The 23,782-nt window shown below is 51.9% G+C and overlaps 4 protein-coding genes across 5 annotated transcripts; 2 read left to right on the forward strand and 2 right to left on the reverse strand.

Annotated features, from left to right (window-relative positions):
* Window positions 1-281: 281 nt before the first annotated feature.
* CLPP (caseinolytic mitochondrial matrix peptidase proteolytic subunit) lies at window positions 282-5,232 on the forward strand. Its single transcript, XM_037042689.1, has 6 exons — window positions 282-515; window positions 597-668; window positions 1,149-1,245; window positions 2,466-2,653; window positions 3,407-3,512; window positions 4,877-5,232. The coding sequence occupies exons 1-6, from the start codon at window positions 330-332 to the stop codon at window positions 5,047-5,049; spliced, it is 822 nt and encodes a 273-aa protein (XP_036898584.1). The 5' UTR covers window positions 282-329; the 3' UTR covers window positions 5,050-5,232.
* A 3,736-nt stretch (window positions 5,233-8,968) lies between these two features.
* Window positions 8,969-10,723, forward strand: ALKBH7 (alkB homolog 7, RNA demethylase). Its single transcript, XM_037042690.1, has 4 exons — window positions 8,969-9,254; window positions 9,934-10,107; window positions 10,196-10,320; window positions 10,500-10,723. The coding sequence occupies exons 1-4, from the start codon at window positions 9,051-9,053 to the stop codon at window positions 10,654-10,656; spliced, it is 660 nt and encodes a 219-aa protein (XP_036898585.1). The 5' UTR covers window positions 8,969-9,050; the 3' UTR covers window positions 10,657-10,723.
* Window positions 10,724-10,988: 265 nt separating this feature from the next.
* Window positions 10,989-11,810, reverse strand: PSPN (persephin). The gene is made up of 2 exons (XM_037042691.1): window positions 11,388-11,810; window positions 10,989-11,316 (listed from the first exon to the last, which is right to left on the reverse strand). The coding sequence occupies exons 1-2, from the start codon at window positions 11,534-11,536 to the stop codon at window positions 10,989-10,991; spliced, it is 477 nt and encodes a 158-aa protein (XP_036898586.1). The 5' UTR covers window positions 11,537-11,810.
* A 2,583-nt stretch (window positions 11,811-14,393) lies between these two features.
* GTF2F1 (general transcription factor IIF subunit 1) lies at window positions 14,394-23,603 on the reverse strand. 2 transcript variants are annotated; one of them, XM_037042693.1, is made up of 12 exons: window positions 23,144-23,603; window positions 23,020-23,066; window positions 22,376-22,448; window positions 20,804-20,997; window positions 19,614-19,784; window positions 16,546-16,730; window positions 15,804-15,957; window positions 15,547-15,725; window positions 15,356-15,429; window positions 15,130-15,268; window positions 14,847-14,964; window positions 14,394-14,756 (listed from the first exon to the last, which is right to left on the reverse strand). In XM_037042693.1, the coding sequence occupies exons 1-12, from the start codon at window positions 23,153-23,155 to the stop codon at window positions 14,552-14,554; spliced, it is 1,551 nt and encodes a 516-aa protein (XP_036898588.1). In that variant the 5' UTR covers window positions 23,156-23,603; the 3' UTR covers window positions 14,394-14,551. The 2 variants fall into 2 exon arrangements, with proteins under 2 accessions (XP_036898588.1, XP_036898587.1); XM_037042692.1 differs by having other exon boundaries at window positions 15,547-15,728; window positions 23,144-23,601.
* Window positions 23,604-23,782: the final 179 nt, after the last annotated feature.

The raw sequence follows: 23,782 nt of genomic DNA on the forward strand, positions 1-23,782 counted from the left end.
GTAGTCGAATGTCGACTTTTAAAGTAAGTAATGAGCAGCAGAAAATAATGACAAATTAGTCGGGAAAGGGACTCGAACTACAGGTTTTGCAACCTCTCCAGCCCCTCCTGAACTCCACTTCCTCCCATGGCTCCGCCCAGCCCCTGAACGTGACCGCCCAGCTTCCCGAAGTGGGCGGTGTAGTGAGAGAGTGCGCGCTGTGGGCGCAAAGGACGCTGGGAGTTGTAGTTCCTCCTTGGTGTAGTGAGAGAGTGCGCGCTGTGGGCGCAAAGGACGCTGGGAGTTGTAGTTCCTCCTTCGGACGGAGGCCGGGACGGAGGTGCGGCGGGATGTGGCACGGAATTTTGGTGCGTGGGACCCTTTTGGCGTCAGGCAGGTGCCCCGCGTTGGGGCCTCGCCTCCCCGCTCGCCTCCGCACACAGCGGACGCCAGAGACGGGCCTGGCCCTGCAGCGGAGCTTGCACGTGACGGCAGCCCGGGCTATCCCGCTCATTCCCATCGTGGTGGAGCAGACGGTATAGCGACCGCCGAAAACACGGCCTAGGGCTCGGGCTGGGGGCACGGCCGGCCCAGACCCAAAACCCTTTCTCCTCTAGGGTCGCGGCGAGCGCGCCTATGACATCTACTCGCGGCTGCTGCGGGAGCGTATCGTGTGTGTCATGGGCCCGGTGAGCACCCCGCGCGCTGACTCCCCTGCGTCTGCCAGGACCCTAAGCGTCCCTTTTCCTCGAACCCTCTTGGTCCCCTGACCTTTCCCACTTGACTTTCCTCCCTGGGCTCCGCACAACCTGACAACCCCTTCGTTGCACATAAGCCTTCTGACTCCCCCCTGGCCCCCGCCATTCCCTCCTGACCTTTTTTTCAAACCCACTTCTCCCTGATTTCTGACTCCCTCCTACAGCTATGATCCTGTCCCTATTCTTGGACTCCAGTCCCTCAACCCTCCTGACCCACTCTCTCCCCCTTTTCTGTGCCCCCAACTTTCTTTGTCCTATTCACTTTCCCACATCCCCTCTTGAATCCTGAATTATTCCCGGCCAGTCTTACCTGGTTCCCTCCTGACTCATCCTCAGCCAGTCCAGGACCCACCTCTCTTAGCCCTTCCCCCCACCCCAATCTGGGGACAACCCCATCCTTCCCACTTGCAGATCGATGACAGTGTGGCCAGCCTGGTTATCGCTCAGCTGCTGTTCCTGCAGTCCGAGAGCAACAAGAAGCCCATCCACATGTACATCAATAGCCCTGGTGAGCAGGGGCTACCTAAGTGCAAAGGGCAATCCGTAGATGCACTGGGTGACTCAGGGGACCCAGACTCCCACCCTCACCCCATCAGGGATGTTCTCTCTCTGGAGAAAGAAAGGATTCAAATTTCCCTTTAGAATCCCAAAAGTGTCTTGAAACCTCACAAAACTGTCTCTTCCTTGCTTTTGAGTCCAGTTTCACAAATCTTCAGCTGAACTTTCTTCTTTGATCACAGACATAACGTTTTTTCTTTTCCAGTTACAGCTGACATGCAGTGTTACTTTATATTTGTTTCAGGTGTACAGCATAGTGGTTAAACATTTATGTAATGTAGGAAGTGATCCCCTTGATAACTCCAGTATCCCCCTGACATCACACATAATTACTACAATTGCACTGATTGTGTTCCCTATACTGTACTGTACATCCTGTGACTATTTTGTGACTCCTGATTTGCACATCCTAATCCCTTCACCTTTTTCACTAAGTCCCCCAATCTCCCTCCCCCTGGCAACCATCAGTCTGTTCTCTGTATCTGAGTCTTTTTCTGTTTTGCTCGTTTATTTTGTTCCCTAGATTCTACATATAAATGAAATCATATGGTATTTGTCTTTCTCACACATAACATTTTGCCAACCTGACCTATTTGTCAACATTTTAAAATTGGTAGATTCCACCACCACCACCCTCTCCCCCCCCCAAAAAAGAATAGCTAATCTTGATTGAGTGCTTACTGTGCCAAGCACTTTTCTAAGCACTTTATATGCAGTTAACTTATTTGGTCCAATGGCAACCTCACATGGTAGGTACTAGTTACCACAATCTAGGAGACACTATGGCTCTGAGAGGCTGGGTACCTTGCCCAGGCCACACAGAGGACAGATTGCTCAGCCCAGGTCCTACCTAGGCAGGCTGCCTCCAGGGCTTCACCATCAGCCACCACCTCTCCCGCTTTCCAATATCTCTTGAAAATTTGGCAGACTGGTTGCCATGGGCCCGCATGTGGCAACAGCGAGTTCACTGTGGAGCAAGCACTCTCATGTGGCTCCCAACTGCCCTGTGTCACCTGTTTCTGTCACCTCCTGGTCCCCTGCCCCGAAGTATTTGCAGAACCTGCTTTAAAGGGCTGCACCCACACCAGTCCTCCCTAGGACCAGGGGTGCAACAGGGAAAGGACAGCAGGAGGAGCTGGCACAGCCCCTAACTTGCACCCCCACCCACAGGCGGCATGGTGACCTCGGGCCTGGCCATTTACGACACTATGCAGTATATCCTGAACCCCATCTGCACGTGGTGTGTGGGCCAGGCCGCCAGCATGGGCTCCCTGCTTCTCGCTGCGGGCACCCCGGGCATGCGCCACTCACTCCCCAACTCACGCATCATGATTCACCAGCCCTCCGGGGGCGCGCGGGTGAGTTCCAGGCCCTGCGAATTGCTTCAGGGTTGGGTGACAGGGGTCCCAACAGAAGGACTGACTAGATGAAATTCCTGTGGGGGTTGTCAGTGTTTTAAAGTGTAGGGTTTATTATTATTCAGGTAGAGTGAGGTCAACAGAAGACGACTGCTATTGAAAGTTTGTTAACAGTTCCCAAGAAGAAGGGGTGTGCCAGGCTATGGCAGGGCCACACAGGGAAGTACCAGGGTTGGTCAGGTGGCAGAGGGAGCAGGAAGAAAACATGGCAAGAGCCTTTACTGTAGTTTCTTGGGAAAAACTGAGGGCAAGGCAAAATAAACAGGCTTAAGATTGGCTGGTTTGAATAACTGCAACAAGCTCTGGGGTGATTGGGGCAGCGGGATAGTGGCTCAGAATCCCCATAGGAGGTGGTGGGGGTGTGGGCTGGGGACTATCTGGTTTGCACATGAAAGGTGTGCCTTTCTTTAGGTGAGCTATTTGCTATCTCTAGGAATTAGCTAACTGTGGGAGGGACCATTCTTCTGAGTGAATGAGGTCCAGATACAGAAAATAAGAAAATATATTTAATCCAGGAAGCCTCCTGATGGTGATGAGAATGAAGCAGGATGTAGAGGGACTCACAAAGCCCTGTCCCACCTGCCTGAACACTGGCAGTCCGAAGTCCAGAGGGGGCTCCCAAGTCCCCAACTCCAGCCTCCCCATGAGTGGTTGACACTGGTTCCAACCTTCTCTCCTTGGGACGTCCCCCAGGGCCAAGCCACAGACATCGCCATTCAGGCAGAGGAGATCATGAAACTCAAAAAGCAGCTCTACAGCATCTATGCCAAGCACACCAAACAGAGCCTGCAGGTCATTGGTGAGTGCTCTGCCCCAGGCAGACCCCCTACTGTTTCCCTTTATTTGAACCAACACAGATGTGTCAGGCCTTACACTGGGTGAGGGCCTCTCAAACTCAGCACTGTTGGCACTCAGGGTCAATCATTCTCTGGAGGGGGCCATCCTGTGCCCTGAAGGTACTGAGCTGCACATCCTGGCTACCACCCACTTGATGCCAGAAACACCCTCCAATTATGACAACCCAAACTGTCTCCAGACATTGCCCTGTGTTCCCCTGGGGAATAGGATCACCCTCATTGAGAACTTTAACAGTGCCTTATTCTGAACACTTTAAAAAAACCAATTTATAGAATCCTCAAAAACTTCATTGTAATAGGTCGAAAGGTCTTTAACAAAGAATATTCCAAGTAGCCAAGAAAAATAAGATGCTCACTATCTTTAGTGATGTTGTTTAATCATGACATTATGAGTTACTAGGGAAAAGAAATTAAGGCCACAACAAGATACCATTTCAACCCACTGGAATGGCTAAAATATAAAATACCGACAACACCAAATGCCGACAAGAATGTGGAGACACCGGAACACTCATCCAGAGTGAAAATGGAACACTCAGGCCAGAGTGAAAATGGTATAGCCACTGAGGCTCTGACCACAGCTCCCTAAATCCAGCTGTTTGGCACTACCGGCTAAGGCTAAACATGCGAAAAGATCCTGGGGATAACCACCCCCCCAGCTCAGCTCAGCATATAATCGAGAAAACTGAGTGCTGGGTCCACCAAAGATGCAGATAGGATTCCTGACGGCAGTCCTCTTTGTATCAGCCCTAAACAGAGAAATACCCTGATGCCCAGAGCAGGTGGCTCATTCACATGGTAGAATACCATACAGCAGCAAGAGAACGGCCCACAATGACACAGCAGCCTAATGAATCTCAAAAACCTAGTGCTGGGTGGAAAAAAGAGTGAGCACTGTAATTCCACATATTTAAAGAACAAATAACTGGCATAACTGTTAGGCCACTGTTAGGATAGTGGTGACTCCTGGACAGAACCTGATGACAGGAAGCAGGCCCAGGCAGGGTTTCCGGGGACCTGGCCACGCCCCATTTTTTGATCTGGGTGCTGGCCATGTGGGTATGTTCAGTCTGAAATTCATCACATTATCCAGTTATTCATGCCCTTTCCCAGATTATTACCCATTAGTAACAAGTAAAAAAAAAAATTGAAATAGATATTTTAGCAGTGGGGAAACAGGCACAAAGCAAAGAAGGCTAAGGTCACACGGGGAAAGTGACAAAAAAGGACCCAAACTTAGCCTCAGGTCTCTGCTTCTAACCACACGTCTTGCCTCCTGCTTCCCAACCCCACCCAACCCCCCAAGAGTCAGCCATGGAGAGAGACCGCTACATGAGCCCCATGGAAGCCCAGGAGTTTGGCATCTTAGACAAGGTCCTGGTGCACCCACCTCAGGACGGTGAGGATGAGCCTGAGCTAGTTCAGAAGGAGCCCGTGGCAGCAGCGACAGCAGCAGAACCTGCCCCAGTGAGCACATGAGTGGACCTCACCCTCCAGAGAAAAGTTGAGGGGCCAGAAACTGTGGCTGCTGCCCTGCTGGACCCTTGCTGCTGGGCCTGGAGGAGCCCCCTGAGGACCTTTGGACTTGGGGATGCCCCTAATGGTGGGTATCCTGGCTGAGACACTGTGATTTTAAATTAAATCTTTGTAGTTTTTGCTGCCCTTCTGTGGCCCCTTCCTTCCTTGCTCTACCACCACACATGCATATACACTTCCTTCTGCTTTGGCCCTGACCCCAAGGCTCTGATCTTCAGCTCCTCAATTTCAACAACCTCAACTGAGCATACCAGGCCAATGCTCTAGAGGCCATGACACATCGTGAAGAAAACAAAAAAATCATTGTCCTTAAAGACATTTTTTTTTTAGAGAGAGAGGGGAAGGGAAGGAGAAAGAGGGAGAGAAACATCGATGTGAGAAAAAAGTATGGATCAGTCACCTCTCGCATACCTCCAACTGGGAACCTGGCCTGCAGCCCAGGCATGTGCCCTGACCGGAATCGAACCAGTGACCTTTCAGTTCTCAGGCTGGTATCTGAATCCACTGAGACACAGAAGCCATGGCTCAAAGAACTCCTTTTTTTAAGTAGCTTTTTTTTTTAATTTACTGATTTTAGACAGCAGAATGGAGAGAGACGGAGAGAGAAACATTGATTTGCCATCCCGCCCATTCGTGCCTTCATAGTTGACTCTTGCACATGCCCCAGGTGGGATCGAACCCACAACCCCAACATATCAAGACGATACTCCAAACAACCGAGCTACCTGGCCAGGGCCTCAAAGAGCTTATTCTTGTGGGGGTAGACAGTTTGAAATCAGGGGAAGTAGTATGCAGAGTGTGTATCAGACAGTTTTAGATGGGGTGGCCAGCAAAGGCCTCACTAAGGTGACACTTGAGAAAAAACCTAAAGGAGGTGAGGGAGAGAGCCATGTTGTTATCTTGGGACACAGCTGTCCAGGCAGAGGGCATAGTGAATGCAATGGCGCTGAGACAGGGCTGCCTAGCACCAGGGAGGAGCCATAGGCTAAAGTGGAGAAGACAGAGCAGAAAGGAGTACAGATCTCAAAAGGCCTGGTAGGTCTTAGCAAGGAGGGAAGTGAACCACAGAGGGTTTTGAGAAGAGGGAGGAAAAGGATGCCTAGGGCTCCGCAGAGAGGTGGGTGGAGTGCAGCAAGCTCAGAAACCTGGAGACCAGTTAGGAGACTTGGAATAGCCCAGGTGAACACTGAAGGCACAACCAAGTGGTAAGAAGAGGTCAGATTCCAGCCAGGCTTTTTGTTGTTTTCTTTAAGTTAACTTTCCTTTTTTTAGATTTGTTAAGATTTTATTTATTCTTTTTCATTAATAAAGGTTTATTTCTGCTGAGGTAACAGGGCTGGCTGTGGGTCTGCTCCATGGTTCTTCAATTCCAGGGTCTAGGCAAAAAGGGGCAGCCCCTAACTTAGTTGCCTGAAAGTACACGGTGGTTGCCATATTTATTCATTTTTAACGAGAGAGGAAGGCAGGGAGAAGAGCGAACAGAAACAGCCATGTGATGGATTGGTTACCTGGGCCTGCAACCCAGGCTCGTGCCCCAACAGGAAATCAAACCAGTGACCTTTGGTTTGTGGGACAATGCTCAACCTACTAAGTCATATCAGTCAGGGCCCAGCCAGGTATTAAAGGCAGGACTGCCCTGCTGGTGTGGCTCAGTGGATTGAGTGCTGGACTTCGAAGCGAAGGGTTACCGGTTTGAATCCTAGTCAGGGCACATGCCTGGGTTGCAGGCCAGGTCCCCAGTGGAGGCCATGTGAGAGGCAACTACACATTGATGTTTCCCTCCTTCTCTTTCTCCCTTCCCCTCTCTCTAAAAAATAATAGATAAAACCATATATATATGGTTATATATATGTATATATATATAACCATATATATATATATGATTTGAAAAAATAAACAAAGGCAGGGCTGACAGGTGGGACATGAGATTTGATAAGTAATCTTCATAAACTACAAGGCATGGCCCAAAGCAAATATAAATTTAGAGAGTTGTTAACTAAGGCAGGAAGGCTGTTGGGAGGATCCAGCTTGGGGGCTTCAATCAGAAGCTGATTTTGGACATCATGTTCAATGCTGGGTGAACCTCAGACATCCCAGGGGGTGGGTCAGTCTGGGGTCAGGGTTAGAAATAAAAATGTAGGAGACATCAGCTTGTCAATTAATTAGTGGCCAGGCTGAGAACTGGCAACTGGATTTGGCACAGTGGAAGTCAATAGGTGGTCTCAAATAAGCACTTTTGGTGCTGTGGGGGGCCAGAAAAAACAGGCCAGAAAATACTGGAGCCAGACAAGTCTAGAAAATCTGCTGTAAAGGACAGCACAGCATGGGGGCTGGAGCTAGACAGAGAATTGGGGTCAATTTCATGTTTTTTTAAATTCAGAGGACTCCCCTGCCACCCTTTTTATTGATTCCAGAGAGAAGGGAAGGAAGGGAGGGAGCAAAACATTGATGTGAGAGAAACATCAATTGGTTGCCTCCTGCACATGCCTGAGTAGGGACCGAACCCAAAACCTGACCAGGAACTGAACCTAGGACCTTTTGGTTTGTGGGACCACACCCATCAACTGGGCTATTCCAGCCAGGCCCCAGAGAGCTGTTTACTTTGGCTGTTTTCATTGGTTATATCTGGCTGAACTTTTCATTCTGAACAATTTTAAATATAAACAAAAGTAGAAAATATTGGATAATGAGGCCTCATGTCCCTTTAACACCAATTCAACAATTACCAATCAAGGCTGAATGTGATTTGTCCCTCCCTGTCTCCCACGTCCCTGGATTACATTGAAGCAAATCCCAGTATTCATTACATTTGTAAATATTTCAGTATGTATATCTAAAAGGATAGGGAGAATCCCTAAAAAGACAACCACAATATCACTTTCGAACCTAAAAATACTACAATACTTACAAATAGCCAACCAGTGTCCACATTTCAATACTTACAAAAAATTACAATACTTACAAATAACCTAACCTAGTCTGTTTTTCTAGCTTTTTGCAACGAGTGGGTAGCTAAGGCTCTTGTAACTGCAGTTTTCCCCTTAATCTCTCTCAAACTCTTGTCTTCTTTTTTCTTGAGATTCATTTGTTGGAGAAACAGTGTTGCTTGTCTTGTGGACTTGCTGTTTGGATTTTGATGATTGGGTCAGGAAAGGTGGTGACATCTATCCTAGGAATTTCCTGTAACTTGGTGTATAAATCTAGAGAAATCTAATTGGATTCAGGGTCCACTTTTTGGCAAGTGATGACCTCTTAGCTGGGGGTGTGTACTCAATTTCCATCAGGAGACACACAGTCCAGCTGTCCCTCTTTTTGCAGTTAGGAGCCGATGAAAATTTTTGTCTAGATCCACTATGTAGTCCAATAAAGTTTGAAGAGTTTGTTTTTATTTTGTTTATCATGAAGAGTTTGTTTTTATTTTGTTTATAAGGTGAAAACCAGCCTGTTTGTATGTGAGTGGGAATAATCCCATAGAGAAGAGTAAATGGGGGATGCCTGGCTTTGACCTTTGGCGGCAACCCTTGACTGCACACTTGGTTCCACATACGTGCCCTGACCTCACTCCCCTGACCCCTTCCTCTCAGTCTGTTCTCCGCCCTCAACTTCTCTTCCCGCCGACTCCATAACTTCAGCCTTGGCCCACGTACGTCTACTCCTGCTTAACCTCTACCCTAGGCCATCTCCTGCCTCCGCCCCTGAAAACGGACTTGCGGGACAGCCAATAGTTAAAGCTACGGAGGGACAGAGCCTATAACGCGGGAGAAGAGGTGGGTCCTGGGAGGAGTCAATAGCTGGAGAAGGAAAGCCAAACCAGTAGCCCCGAGCGAGAAGGGGGGTGGCCAGGAAGCCAATCGCTGGAGGGACTCGGCGCAGCCGCACTTAGAGGCTCCGGGGTGGGGGCGTCACCCTGACCCCGGCAAATTCCACTCCCGGGCTCCGAGGCTATGACCGGGAGCGGGTTGCTGGCACTGAGAACATTGCCTGGGCCTAGCTGGGTGCGCGGCTCGGGCCCAGCTGTGCTGAAACGCCTGCGGGATGCGGCTGTGGTACGGCCCGGCTTCCTGAGCGCGGCCGAGGAAGAGATTCTGAGCCGCGAAGTTGAACCCGAGCTGCGCCGCCGCCGCTACGAATTCGACCATTGGGATGCGGTAAGGCCGCGTCGGGGGCGGAGCCACGTTAGAGGTGGAGGCAGGGACGTTGGGAGGTGCGAGGCGAGCAGAGCTCTGGAATGGGGTGGTGCTAAGAGGAGAGCGGTACCTAGTTTGGGAGCTATCGGGGCGGGGCCACAGTGGGGACTGGGCGGGGGAAGTAAGGCACTGGGTGGGACGGGGCTATGTCTGGGGACAGGACCTTGGGAATAGGAACAGAGTCTTGAAGCTTGGGGTCATTGGGGGCAGAGAAAGCACTTAGAAGATGAAGGGCAGAACCATACATACCTGGATGCAGGAGCTGGAACTGAGGGGGTGTTTAGGATGCAGGACCAAGGTTAGGGAAAGAGGTGGAACGAGATGAGGGAGGTCACCGGCTGGGGTTGGAGACTGACGCAAAATTGAATATTGGGACGGGGCCAGTATTGGGGACGGGAATTGGTGCTGAGTGGGACCCCAAGGCTGGGTACAAAAGACTGAGGCCAGACTAGGTGGAGCAGGGGTTAGGATTTGAGACCCAGGATTATGGTTTATTTACGACAAAGTTTGTGAGTTGAGGGCCAGGTCAAGAGTCATGCCGGGAAAACCAGACCCTTGCTCCTCGCTCTGTCCCTCCGACTCTCGGTTTCTGTTCCCCGCCCCCAACGGAGTTTCTGGGCTTGACCTGAGCTCTATGCAGGCTATCCACGGCTTCCGAGAGACAGAAAAGTCGCGCTGGTCAGAGGCAAGCCGGGCCATCCTGCAGCGGGTGCAGGCAGCCGCCTTTGGCCCAGACCAGACTCTGCTGTCCTCGGTGCACGTGCTGGACCTGGAACGTCAGGGCTACATCAAGCCACACGTGGACAGTGTCAAGGTGGGCAGAGGCCAGCATCTTGGAGCTCCCCGCTGGGGATGGGCCAGCTGGGCCAAAGCCTGACCCATCACCATGTGCCCTCTTTCAGTTCTGCGGAGCCACTATTGCTGGCCTGTCCCTGCTGTCTCCCAGTGTCATGCGGCTGGTGCACACCCAGGAGCCAGGGGAGTGGCTAGAACTCTTGCTAGAGCCAGGCTCCCTGTACATCCTTAGGTACTGCCAGCCAAGGAGCCCCCACCCCACAAGTCACTGGTCAGAAACTAGCCAGCCCTTACAGCACCATCTCTCATTCAGTCCTCACAGCAAACACCATCATTCCCTACACAGTAGACACTCAACCTAGAACAGGATTACCCTTACCCCACCCAGCCACAGCCTGTTTTCTCTTGCAGAGACTCGGCCCGTTATGACTTCTCTCATGAGATCCTTCGGGATGAAGAGTCCTTTTTTGGGGAACGTCGGGTTCCGCGGGGGCGACGCATCTCTGTCATCTGCCGCTCCATCCCTGAGGGGATGGGGGAGCCTGGGAAGCCTTCCCCAGCCTGCTGACCCTCAGGCCCTTCTTCCAGCTTCTCAGAGACATGTTTGTGAATAAAGCTAGAGAATGGACAAGGCAGCCTTCCTTGCACTGGCTGTTTGCTGGGGCTGGGGTCTACAAGGAAGCCCAGGATACACCTGCCCACCAACTGGGAACTAAGGTGGCAGGGTCAGCCTGCACCCCACTGAACACAAAATCACAAGGCCTCGGGGGCAATTTCCTTTATTGTGTTCCTTGCTGGCAGTCCTGGGTGCGCCTCCACTTTCTCATCTCAGCATCCAAGTCTCCAGTAAATAAGTCAGGGGACTCCTGGTGTGGCTGCAGGGCCCCAGGCCAGGCACTCTTAGCCACCGCAGCCACAGGCAGCTGCAGAGAGCTGGGGTAGCCACTGCCAGTGGTGGTGGTCATCCAGGAAGGCCACGTCAGCATAGCGGGTAGGCCGGCAACAAGGGCCACCATGTGCTCTGCCCTGGCTCCGCAGGTGGGCCAGCGTCAGGCTGTGCTGAGTGTGAGCACCTTGGGGACAGCTGCCAGCACAGTAGCGGAAGATGATTGTCTCCTCTGAAGAATAGCCTAGGCCCAGTTCTGCTACCGGCAGGACCAAGCTCCACAGCTGGCAAGAGCCAGCTGGGGCTCTGCGTAGGCGGGCACCTGGAGGGGACAAGGGGCAGCTGACAGGGGGGAAGGGTTGGCCAGAAAGGAGTTGGGGAATCACACAGGGTCCTGCGGGTCCTTACCCAGCTGTGGCTTCCAGGTCCCCATGTCTGCTGCTAGCTCAGATGAGAGCTCTCCCTCCACCACCAGAGCCTCCGGAGCACCAGGGTCCCTGCCAAGGCCCAGCTGCAGGGACAGGAGCAGCAGAGAGCCAAGCAGGACTCTTCCTGTGGCCATTGTGATGAGCAGGTCATGAGGGTAAGGATGCCATGTGCCCTCAATTTATCCTCATCTGGGCTGGAAAATAACCTCTTCACTGCCGGCCGCTGCATGGGCACAAGGGCCCCGTGTTCCCCACCAGCCTGTCTCCCATATCAGACCTAGGCAGGCTGGCTTCCTCTGCCCCTCATTCTGTCCTTTTAGGAGTTAAGGGCTCACCCTCACACCCAGACATTCCACAGACCCATTTCCGACATTCCCTCCATCCCTGATTTACGAGAGCTGTGGAGGCAGCCAGGGCCCAGCCCAGGGTGAGAAACCAGGGTCCCCACCCCACCTGCCGTCTGGAGAGAGAGGTTGGGGGTGGTTCTGTGGGGCCTGCAGTGGAATCCCTCTTCACTCAGGCAGGGTGCTGAGGCTCAGGAGCCCCTGTGTTGGGCACCAGGTGGGACAGACGTGTGTGGGGAAGAGGTGGATTGGCAGGTAAATTAGCTAATGGAGACTCCTCCTTCATGGTTCCTGCCTGGAGGATTAAGCATCGTGCCCCTGTCTGTAGGCCTGGCTGAGCCAGTGTCAAAACAGGAAAAGGGAGAGGCCTCAGCAGAGCCAAAGGCTGGGACACAGGGGGCAGGAAGCTCACCCTGCAGGACTCCAGTCTGCAGAAGTCCCACCTGAGGACCGCAAGACCTCAGCTTTGTCCTGGTTTCCCGGGCATCAGAGCGAGAGGGGAGGTTGACTCCCACTGGGTCTTGGAGGTGGTTGCAAGTCACAGTGACTTCCACACTCAGCCCCTTCGGCCACCGGAAGTGAGACTGTCCCTCATCTATGAAAGGAGGCCAATCCAAGTCCCTCCCTCATGGGGTTCTGAGGACAGTCATTTAGTGTTCAACATGGTGCCTGGCACTGAGGAGCCTGGGAGAGCTTTTGGGGCAAAGGAAATTCAAACAGCTTTTGCTTGTCTGAAGAGGTGTTCGACCTCACCTAGGTGAGACTGAGTTAACTCAAGTGAGACTCAGCACCCAAGACTGGCAAAAATCAGCCCTGGCTGGTGTAGCTCAGTGGATTGAGCGCGGGCCTGCAACTCAGACGATCGCGGGTTCGATTCTCAGTCAGGGCACATGCCTGGGTTGCAGGCCAACTCCCAGCAGGGGGCGCACGAAAGGCAACCATACATTGATGTTTCTCTCCCTCTCTCCTTCCCTTCCCCTCTAAAGATAAATAAATAAAATCTTTAAAAAAAAAAAGACTGGCAAAAATCAAAGGTTTGCTTCCACGTGGCTGGGGTGCATGCGTGACACAGGCACACCCCCATGCTCTGGGTTGGGTGTAAGTTGGTAGCAGTTGGGCATTTGCAGCTCAAACTGCACATCCCATCCCTTAAAAAAAAAAAAAAACAAAATTGCTTCAGGAACTTGTCCTTCACAGGTGAGCAAAGACACAAGCGCAGGGCTATTCACTGCTGGTTGTTTACATCAGCAAAAGATCAGAAGTGACTGGAAGTCCACATACAGGGATTGCTTCAATAATTCGGTGTGGTTGGGTTTTTTTAAAAAATATTTTTATTTATTTCCAGAGAGAGGGGGAGGGAAGGAGAGAGAGAAACATTAATGTGCAGTTGCCTCCCATGTGTCCCCCACTGGGAACTGGCCTGCAACCCAGGCATGTTCCCTGACTGGGAATCAAACCGCGATCCTTTGCTTTGGAGGCCCGTGCTCAATCCAGAGCTACGCCAGCCAGGGCTGGTGTGGTTGTTCTTACTGTAGTCCTTGAGACTACATTCAGAAGGGGAAAAAAAGTTACTTATCCAAGGCCACCAAGAATTAAACACAGGCAAAATTTGAACCTAGGTCCCAGTAAACCAAAGGCCCTGCACCTAAGCACCAAGCACATGTCCTGGCCTAGTGAGGGGGCCTCAGACCAGTCTACATGGTTGCAAATGCAGGGGCGAAACTGCCAGATCAAGGGGTGAAGGCTTCCTTCCTGCTGCCCCAAAAAGGCCTGGTGGAAGTAAGGGAGGGGATAGGTTGGACAGACCTGGGACATTCCTAGGAATTAGCCTTACATCTCAGGCATTCCTGTTTGACAGCCAAGGTCCTGTGGAACTGGGTGGGGAAGAGTTTTCCACCTGCAGTTTCCAGCCAAGGGCGAGATGGAAACCCAGACGCTCAGAATGGCTGTTCAAAAGTAGCACCTGCTGCCAGTTTCACTTCCAGCAGCGTTCTTGTCTGTGCACAGTCATCTCACTACAGAATACCCAGCAAAGCTGGAAAAAATAAACGTATCACCAGCATGTAAGGGAAGACCCAGAAACCACTGGAGAGAGCCCAAAACCCATCTCAGATGCCAACATCAACAATAAAAGGGGTCTGGGTTTTCACTGCCCTGGAGGGACAGAGCCCCTGGGCTTAGAACCCCAAGGGGGCGCAGGCTGGGACTCCTGGGACACCTGGCAGGAGCAAAGGCAAAAACCACCTAGAAGGGCTAGACTACAAAGTAGACCACCCAGGAGTCCCACAAACCGAGCCCCCAGCTGGCCTCCAGTCCCCGCATCTGAGATTGCAAAACAATTGATCAGAATTGTCAGAAGATAGAACAGGATGCCAATGAGCTTCAGGTGCTAGTGTGTGTAATGGAAACTGTAAAACAGATGCTGAAAATGAAAATGTGAAAGAAAAGATGAAGAACATTAAGGGCAAAACACTCAACACAAACCAGCTGATCTGAAAAAGAAACCAAGTAGTGTGTTGGTGGTGGATAAACTGCACCCCGCAAAGTGCAAGGCAGAACTGAAGAACTCACCCCAGGTACAAAGTTCTACCAGACACCTAAAGATTCCAGAGGAGGGGAGAATGAGAGAAGTAAATTGAGAAAGCCATTTCGGGTTTTCCATACTTTTTAATGCTGCTCCTGGGAGTCAGGGAGCAGGGAGACAGATGGGCAGTTGGACCCCTGGCAGTGAGTGTAAATTCAAGGATCCAGGAACTTCTGGTGACTAGAGCTCATTTACTGGGCAGACGGGTGGGGGCCAGCCCCTCACTCCTTGAGGGAGAAGTGCATCTTATCGTTGATCATCTTGCGCTCAGGGTTGAGGCGCTTGAGGATCTGGGCGAGCACATTCACTGTCTGCTCGCTGCTCAGCCCCGTCTTCTTGGTCTGGAACTTCTTCAGCAGGTCCTTGGTGGTCATGGGCTTCCGTGTCAGGTAGCGGCGCACAGCGTCCTCAGTCACCTGCACATCCCTGAGGAGCCCAGTGGGGATCAGGGAGGTGAGTGGGAGGCCCTCCCTGCTAGAAACCCACATCCTGCCCCTGCTGTCTGTGCCAACTTACCCACTGCTGGGGGTGGATTTCCCAGACTGGGGCTGAGGGGTGGACTTCCCGGACAGGCTCTGGGGCCCAGTGTCCAGCCGCAACCGCTTGGCTGCCGTTGTCTCATTTGTCCGCTTTCCTGTGGGAGCAGAAGCAGGGCTGAGTATTAGCACTGGGAGGCTGGACCTGTTGGGAGGACCCCAGGCTGGGTGGTGCCTGGATTGTGGGTACAAGGGGCTCAGATCCCGACAGAGGAAAAGAACAAGAACAGAAGTTAAGAGGTCATGCTGGGACGGCCGCTCACCCTGCTCCAGCTTGCTGGCAGCAGCCCGAAGGGTGGAGGAGGTGTTGCCACTCTCTGTGCTGGGGGTGCCCGGCCGGCTGTTGCCCCTCGAACTGCTCCCTGACGGCTTCCGCTCCCTCTTGGGGGGCGTCTTCTTTTTCTGCAAATTTTAGGATTGGGGATGTTGGTCTGGAAACAGACACCAAGGCCGACACCCCTCCCCCTGACCCTGGGAGCAGGGCCTTACAGCCATGAAGAGGGCTGAAGAGGCCTCACTGTCGATGTCACTTTCTTCTGAGCTGTCAGACTCATCACTGCTGTCTGTATGGGACCAAAGAAGGGATGTCAGGACCACAGACACATGTGCCCACCCTCAGCTCTAGGGCAGGGGATCTGGGAGGGAGCAGAGGGGGCCAAAGCCTCAAAAGCCAAGCCCACCTCTCCTCCGCTTCTTCTCTTGTGGCGTGGGTGCCTTCTTCTCCTCTTCCTCCTCCTTGTCCTCCTCAGGTGGCTTCTCTTCCTCGCTCTCCTCACTGCTTTCACTCTGCTCATCCACGCCCTTGGGGCCCTCCTCCTGCTGGGTGACCTTGGGCTTGCCCTCTAGCTCTTCCTCAGAGCTGCTGTAAGATAGAGGGCAAGTGAATGCTTCCTCTGGGCTGGTCCAGGGTCTCACACCAGTCTCCTGCCTGCCTCACCTGGAGCCGTCAGACATGTAGTCCACCTCCTGGCCCTCGAAGTCCCCATCATCGCTGTCTTCAAAGGCTTCATCATCCGACCCCTTCTTCTTCTTCTTCTTCCGGCCTGCCTTAGTTGTTGGCGCCTTCTTCTTAGCCTTGGGGGCTTTGCCACCTGGGGAAGTAGAGCACTCATCATACTTTGTATATTTGATGACACTGGGACATCTCAGGGGTCCTGGACCATTGGGGGTATGGGGGATGGAGAGGGAAATGCCTAGGGCTAGACAATCCTCAGAGAAGGCAAAGGGCTTGCCTATGAGTGCAGTCCCCTGTGCAAACCAACCAATCCAGATCTATACCCCTGGCCACACCCCTTCTCTAATCTCACATTCAGGGCCACTGTCCCCTGCCCTAATCACCCTTGGACCCCAGAGCCCACTAGGATTACTCAAACTGGCAAACCCTAAGTGATCTCCCTGCCCTGCCTTGTCTTTCCTTTGGAAACTCCAATAAACAGTGAGGCCAAGTGTTCCCATCACTCATTTCTGCTTCTTCCCCACTCAGGTGCTTCCCCAAGTGGCCCTGCATGGCATACTGTGCCTGCCTCTCATCTCCCAGTAAACACTGCACCTAAATTCTTTTTTCAATGGCATTAACCGTTCTGTGTTGTCACTCAGCCAGCTTTATAAAGACCAAGGCACAACTCAGGCAGTTGCGCCGACCACCCCAGCCACCAGGGTGGGGCGTTGCCCAAGCTTACCCTCCTCACCACTGGCCTCGCTGTCATCAGACGACATCTCCAGGTCATCTTCTAGGTCATGGATACGAAGCTCACTGGCCTTCTTGCGGCCGCGCTTGTCCTTTTCTTCATCTTCCTCATCATGGTCCTGGTCCTTGAGCCGCCGCTGCTGCATGATGCTGAAGTGGTTCAGGACTTTGTTCCTCCTGTGGGCAGGGGTGGGGGTGAGTGGGGTCTGACAATGGGCCTGGCTCCAGGGCCCTCCCCAGGAGCTTGGTGTCCTTCCTGCACATTCCTGGGTGTTCGCCAGAGAGGAACCCCAGACATGACTGGGGTGATAGGAGGGATAATTAGACCCCAGGGGACGCACACACAACACGAAACACCATGAAATTGCACAGGAAGAGCTGACCCCAAGGCCCTCAAAAAGGTGTTAGTGTGGGGTTGGCATCCCAGCACCTCTCTCAGCTCAAGAACAATCTCAGACCTACACCAAGACACATCGTAATTAAAATGGCAAAGGTTAGGGACTTCCGCTAAGATGGAGGCATAGGTGGAAACACTGTGTCTTCTCCCACAACCAAGTTTGAACACAACAAAGGTTTGGAGAACTAGGACACACCCAAAGACCAGAAAACGGAATTATACGGAAGTCCGACAACTACAAACCGTTGAACGGGGACGGTAAGAGGCGGAGCCAGCAGCGGAGCTGGGTTGGGCAGGACAGATCCCCCGACCTAGACCTAGGCATGCAGGCAGCCCAGAACCAGTCAGGGTGTGGGGCAAACTGACCGCGGTCCCACATTCACGCACAATGAGACGGACCGCGCAGGCCCCAGGGGGCGAACCCAGTGGTGGAGGGCTGACGGTGGTGGCACACTCACATGCAGTGGAACGAAATGCGTGGGCATGGTGACGGTGGCTGCGGCACCAGTGGGGGCCGCGGCACCAGTGGGGGCCGCGGCGGCAGGCAGCAGACGGGACACAATTGTTCCTCTTTGACCCCGCCCCCACATACAACGTCACAACCCAGCGACTTAGTTGCCCTGCTCTAGTGAACACTTTAGGGCTCCAATCCTGCTACGGAACAGGCATGAACAGCCCCAAAGATGGCGCAAGAAGAACTCAAAAGTCCCAGAGCCAATAACTCAGTGACCGAGAAATTGCCAGACTCTCAGAAGCACAATTCAAGACACTATTTATCAGGATGCTCACAGAACTGGTTGAATATAGTCACAAATTAGAGGAACATATGAAGGCTAAACTAATTGAAATGAAGGGAGATGTCCAGGAAACCAATAGCGATGGAAAGGAAAGTGGGACTCAAATCAATGGAATGGACCAGAAGGAAGAACTAAACATCCGACCAGAAAGGAATGAAGAAATGAGAATTCAAAAAAATGAGGAGAGGCTTAGGAACCTCCAGGACATCTTTAAACGTTCCAACATCCGGATTATAGGGGTACCAGAAGGGGGAAAGAAACAGCCACGAGTGGAAAACCTATTTGAACAAATAATAAAGGAGAACTTCCCCAGTCTAGCAAAGGAAATAGACTTCCAGGAAATCCAGGAAGCTCAGAGAGTCCCAAAGAAGTTGGACCCAAGAAGGAGAGAATCCTAGAAGCAGCAAGGGATAAGGGGACAGTCGCCTACAAAGAAGTACCCATCAGACTGTCAGCGGATTTCTCAAAAGAGACCTTACAGGCAAGAAGGGGCTGGAAAGAAGTATTCCAAGTCATGAAATCCAAAGACCTACAGCCAAGATTGCTTTATCCAGCAAAACTTTCATTTAGAATGGAAGGACAGATAAAGTGCTTCTCAGATAAGGTCAAATTCAAGGAGTTCGTCATCACCAAGCCCTTATTATATGAAATGCTAAAGGGACTTATCTAAGAAAAAGAAGATGAAAAATATGAACAGTGAAAGGACAGCAAACTCACAGTTATTAACAACCACACCTAAAACAAAAACAAACCAAGAGGACAGCTAGATCAGGAGTGGAACCATAGAAATGAAGAACACATGGAGGGTTAGCAACAGGGGAGTGGGAGGGGGAGAAGGGGGGAGAAGGCACAGAAAATAGCATAGATGGTAGGTAGAAAATAGATAGGGGGAGGGTGAGAATAGTGGGGGAAATATAGAATCTAAAGAACTTGACACATGTGGTTATAAACTAAGGGGGGGAGAATGGTGGGGGAGGGAGTGGGTGGGTGGAGGGGAATGAAGGGGGGGAATAGAACAACTGTAATGGTATAATCAATAAAATATAAAAAAATGGCAAAGGTTAAAGATAAAGAGAGAATCTTAAAAGCATCTAGAGGAAGAGAGTTAGTTACCTACAAGGGAGCTCCCATAGACTGTCAGAAAAATCTAAAGGAGTTTATTACCACCAAATCACTATTAAAAGAAATGTTAAAGGGTCCTGAAAAGAAAGAAGGAAGAAGGAAGGGAAGGGCAGGGAAAGAAACAACAAAAGAACATAGTTATAAAAAATAAAAATAAATGCGTACCTATCAATAATCACTTTAGATGTAAATGTTGTAAATGCTCTAATCAAAAGGCATAGGGTAGCAGAAGGGTGAGAAAACAAGGCCCATGTATGTATATGTTGTCTACAACAACTTACTTCAGAACACAAGATACACACAAACTAAAAGCATATAGAAATGAAAAAAAAAGCTGGAGTAGTAATACTTATATCAGACAAAACAGACTTCAAAGCAAAGGCCATAACAAGACCAATATCAGAGAAAAGACACCCGCAGTTGATCCAGCCACGGGCCTCCTGCCTGGGGGAACCCAAGGCACCCAGGGACACTGCGCCTGCTCTGCCAGTCTGTGCTTGGCCACCACCTCCTGAGCTCTCACAGGACCCTGTGCATTCCTGATGGTTTGGTGTCTGTCATCCCACTGGACTGGGAGCTCCCTGAAGGCCTGGCTTGGTCACCAATGAGTCCCCAGCACCCATTCAGGCACGAAGTTATGGTGACCCACTTCACTTCCAAGTACTCAGGCTCCCTGCTGGGGAAGCCGGGAGACGACATGGTCTGCATCCTCCCTCCCTCCCAGCCCTGCCCAGGCTCACTCACCTCTCCCATTCCTCCTCAGCCTCCTCAGCAGTGAGGGTCCGGTGCCGAGCCAGTGGCGTGAAGTTGTACCAGTTGTGCACTGGGAAAGCCTCGAAGGCCCCGTCCGGACACTGGGTGAAGATGTAGTAGGACGTGTTCTCTGTCACACCTCCCTTCTTTATACCCCTGAACCTGCAAAGAGCCATGGTGATAGTCTGGCCTGAGGGATGAGCCCTGGCCCACCTATGCCCCCGGCTTGGCCCCTATACAGAGCTACCTCTCCGAGCAAAATCAGTTTGGGAGGCGCTGGGCTAACTGTCTGAGCCTTGATTTGAGAACCTGGAAAGCAGGGCCAGTGCTCCCCACCCTGCAGAGCGGGCTTAGGGCTCCCCACATTGTACACATCATGATCCTTTCTGGAAGGAACATGTTAGATTAGCCGTGAAGAGCTGAGGCCCTGCAGTCAGACCCCTCTGATGTGCCCCCAGACTCCTCCCTGGGCATGAACCACTGCCAGCCTCCTCCTGGCTTTTGTCCTCACATTCTTTCCCCACAAAAGTCCAGGCAATCTTACACTGTGCCTGCTCCCTGCCTATCACCTTCAAGACGGCCCCTTGCTATACATGAACGGGGCAGGTGCCTGGGCTTTCTGCATCCTGGCCCTTAGATCTCCCATGCAAGCACCAGTGCTCAGTTCATCTTTAAACATAAAACCACATGCCCTGGCCAATGTGGCTCAGTTGGTTGGAGTGTTGTCCCGTAAACCAAAAGCTCTTGGGTTTGATTCCCGGTCAGGGCATGTACAAGAGGCAACTGATCAAAGTTTCTCTCTCTCTAAAATCAGTAAGTATGTCCTCAGGTAAGGATTTAAAAATAATAATATAGCCCTGACCAGTGTGGCTCAGTGGGTAGGACATTGTCCTGTAAACTGAGAAGTCCCTGGTTGATTCAGGTCAGGGTACATGCCTGGTCTCCAGTTGGGGGCATGCAAGAGGCAACTGATCGATGTTTCTCTCCCTTTGTCTCACCCTTCCCTTCTCTAAAAATAAATAAATAATTCTTTAAAAATAATAACAAAGTAAAAAACCCTACAAGGGAGGACATGGTGTCACCCACACTGTGCATATGGGGCATACAAATTCAGAGAGCACCTTGCGGAATGAGGGCCTGTGGGAAGATGAGGGAAGGCACCTGCTGCCATTCCTACCTACCTCCTGCCTGATTTGCCATTGACTCGGAGCAGCCAGGGCTGGTCCTCAGGCCGGAACTCCTTGAGGACAATGCCGTATTTCTTCCGCCGAGCCTCCTCCCGAAGCTTTCGGTTGAACTCGCTGCCTGCACCTGACTCGGGCATCTCTTCTTCTTGGTAAATCTTCTTGTTGCTCAGGTCTCGCTCTAGTCGAGCCTGGGGGGACAGAGAGAGAAAGACACAGGAAACAAAACTCCTCATCAGGGTGCCTGTCTTTTGCTTAGGCTGTGCCCCTACACCAAGACCACCCTGTACTCTCCCCAAGCTGAGTTACAGACACTCCAAGCCAACTTCCTACATTGCAAAAAAAAAAAAATAGAAAGTTGGCACTCAGTGAATGAAGGCATGTGAAAAGCTTTGTACTATGTCTATTTGTGTAGCTTTTTGAAAGTTTGAAATTGTTCCCAAATGAAAATTTTAAACAGAAACAGTAAAAAACAAACACACAAACAGCCCTGGCTGGTGTGGCTCAGTGGATTGAGTGCCAGCCTGCACATTAAAAGGTCACTGGTTGGATTTCCAGTCAGGACACATGCCTGGATTGCAAGCCAGGTCACCAGTAGGGGGCGTTTGAGAGGCAACCACGCAGCAATGTTTCCCTCTCTTTTTCCTCTTCCCCTCTCTCTAAAAATAAATAAATAAAATCTTTTTAAAAAACAAACAAAAGTAAGATCATAGTGGTGGTAAAATGAAAACAACCTGCTTGGAACTGGCCTTCTTCTCTCTGCACTTGACTCTGGACTGCCCATAGTCCAATCATTTCTTATCAGTTGTCTGCTCCAAGCCCATCTTCGCTCACTGGGACCAGAGCTGTTGCCTCCCTGCTCCCTGCTTCACCTGCCCTTGGTGCCCCACAGCAGTCAGATCACTTTACAACATCCCCGTTTAAAACCCGTAAAGGCTGCTGCTATAGACTGAAGGTTTGTGTCTCCATCTCAAAATGCCTATGTTGAAACCTAACCCCCAGCAAGACAGTATCTGGGGTGGAGTCTTTGGAAAGTGATTAGGTCATGAGGGTGGAGCCCTTACAAAAAAGGACCCCAGAAAAATTCCCTTGCCTGTAGGACACATCAGGAAGACTGCTGTCTATGAACCAAAAAGTGGGTCTCACCAGACACCGGATCTGGTGATCTTGGACTTCCAGCCTCCTGAACTAAGAGCAGTAAGTGTCTGTGATTTATGTGGTGTTCTCTTACAGCAGCCCCACTGGACTGAGACAGCCTCCACCGCTCTTTCCAAAGCCAATGATGATGGGGGCTCTGAGACCATTTGTGGGATGCAGCCTCCTCCCTTGCCCAGATAAATCTAGGCCAACAATGCCTGTATTAGGCACAATTTCTAAACATTCTCCTTTCAAGAGAAGGCCTCCTGCAGGGCCTGACAAATTTTACTCAGAGCCCAGCAGCTCAGCCTGGACCTTAGTCACCATTTACCTCCACCAGGGTAACTCTCAGGAAACCAAGTCTTAGTGATCACTATTTACAGCCACAAGGTCCAGAATCAAGTTCTCATCTCCCTCAGAAACGGGACTTACCTGATTCCAAGTAGCAAAGTTGACTTTATCAGCCGCATTGAAGGCCATGATGTTATATTTTTTGGTTGTATTTCTGGAAAGGTCAGGAGAAGGCAGTGCTCACTCAATCTATCATTCAACACCCCCCCCCCCCCCGCCCCCGGGTTCAGCCCTTGGTAGCAGGCAACGCTGAGCTGAGGACCCTTAGAACACCCCAGAAGCTCCCAGTCTGTCAGGAAAGCCAGATGCATACTCTGAACCCCGTGCAGAAACATGGACCAAGACTAAGGGGAATCAGGAACTCAGCCCTAGGGGGGAGGGGGGGTGCAAGCAGGGAATTCTTCTCGGAGGAGGGAAATAATGGAACTGGATTTGGGGATCAACAAGAATCCACCCGCAGAGTGACAGCTGGGGAAAAGGCATTCCTGGAAGGGGGGATGCTAGGCCACGGGATGCATCGAACTGAGTAGTAAGGTACTCAGTCATTCACTCCGTTCAAAAAACAGTGACGCCCCACAGAGGCCTCGGCTCAGCTCCAGACCTGCCTTCAGGTCGCTGCCCATCTGGAGGGCGAATCGCGGGGACGCTGGGCTCGTCTAAAGGCCCTTAAAGGTTTTAATCCCTTTGGCTGGAGGGGGCAGTGGGAGGTGGGGTTACAGACTTACTTGGGAACTCGAACGACATACTCAGTGACATTCTGGCTGCCGGGGCCCTGCGGGAAGAGAAAGCAGTATGGTGAGTAAGGGCTGCAGAGGCCATCGGGGTCCCTGAACACCACCTCATACTTACGAAGGCCGCCATGGGCAAGGGTCGGTGGTTCGGGTCTGGTCCAATCCGGGTCCTTTTTAGTCTCTCCTGAAGTCCGCGACCCTCAGACCGGGTAAGCTGCCCTCGCGTTGAAGGGTCTTTGGCTCCGACCCAGAGGTCGCAAGTCCGAAACGCCACCGATCCTGACTAATGCTACTCGGAAGCGCCACTGGGTCGGCCTGCTCTCTCAGGGGCCGCTCCTAACACGTCTGCGCCTGCGCCTAACCTGGAAGCGAAGCTCTCCTGCGGACCGCGTCACGATGGGAGCCTCCTCCTCCTCCGCCTCGGGACCCTCTCTGAGCCTGTCACGAGACTGAGCCAGTCCCCATCTCGGCTAAATACTAGCGCTCCCGCGTCCGACAACTGCTTCAGGCAGCGCTGCTAATCTAAACTGATATGCGGACACGCCCTCCGAGACCGCAACTTGCAAAGGCCGCGGGGCACCCTGGGAGGGGAGGGAGAAACCCTCACGGACTCTCCGAGCAGGCACTGCCCCACTCCGGAAGTGAGTTCCCGGAGGCTGTGTCACCATAGCAACCGAGGCCTCACTGGCGCTGATCCCGCGCGGCTCCACCGGTCTTCAGAGTTCGTTTCATCTACCTGCCGCAGGGGTTCTCCATC

This window comes from Sturnira hondurensis, unplaced genomic scaffold, assembly GCF_014824575.4.
Source record: "Sturnira hondurensis isolate 20B ecotype Veracruz unplaced genomic scaffold, ASM1482457v3 Scaffold0003693, whole genome shotgun sequence".
NCBI lineage: Eukaryota > Metazoa > Chordata > Mammalia > Chiroptera > Phyllostomidae > Sturnira > Sturnira hondurensis.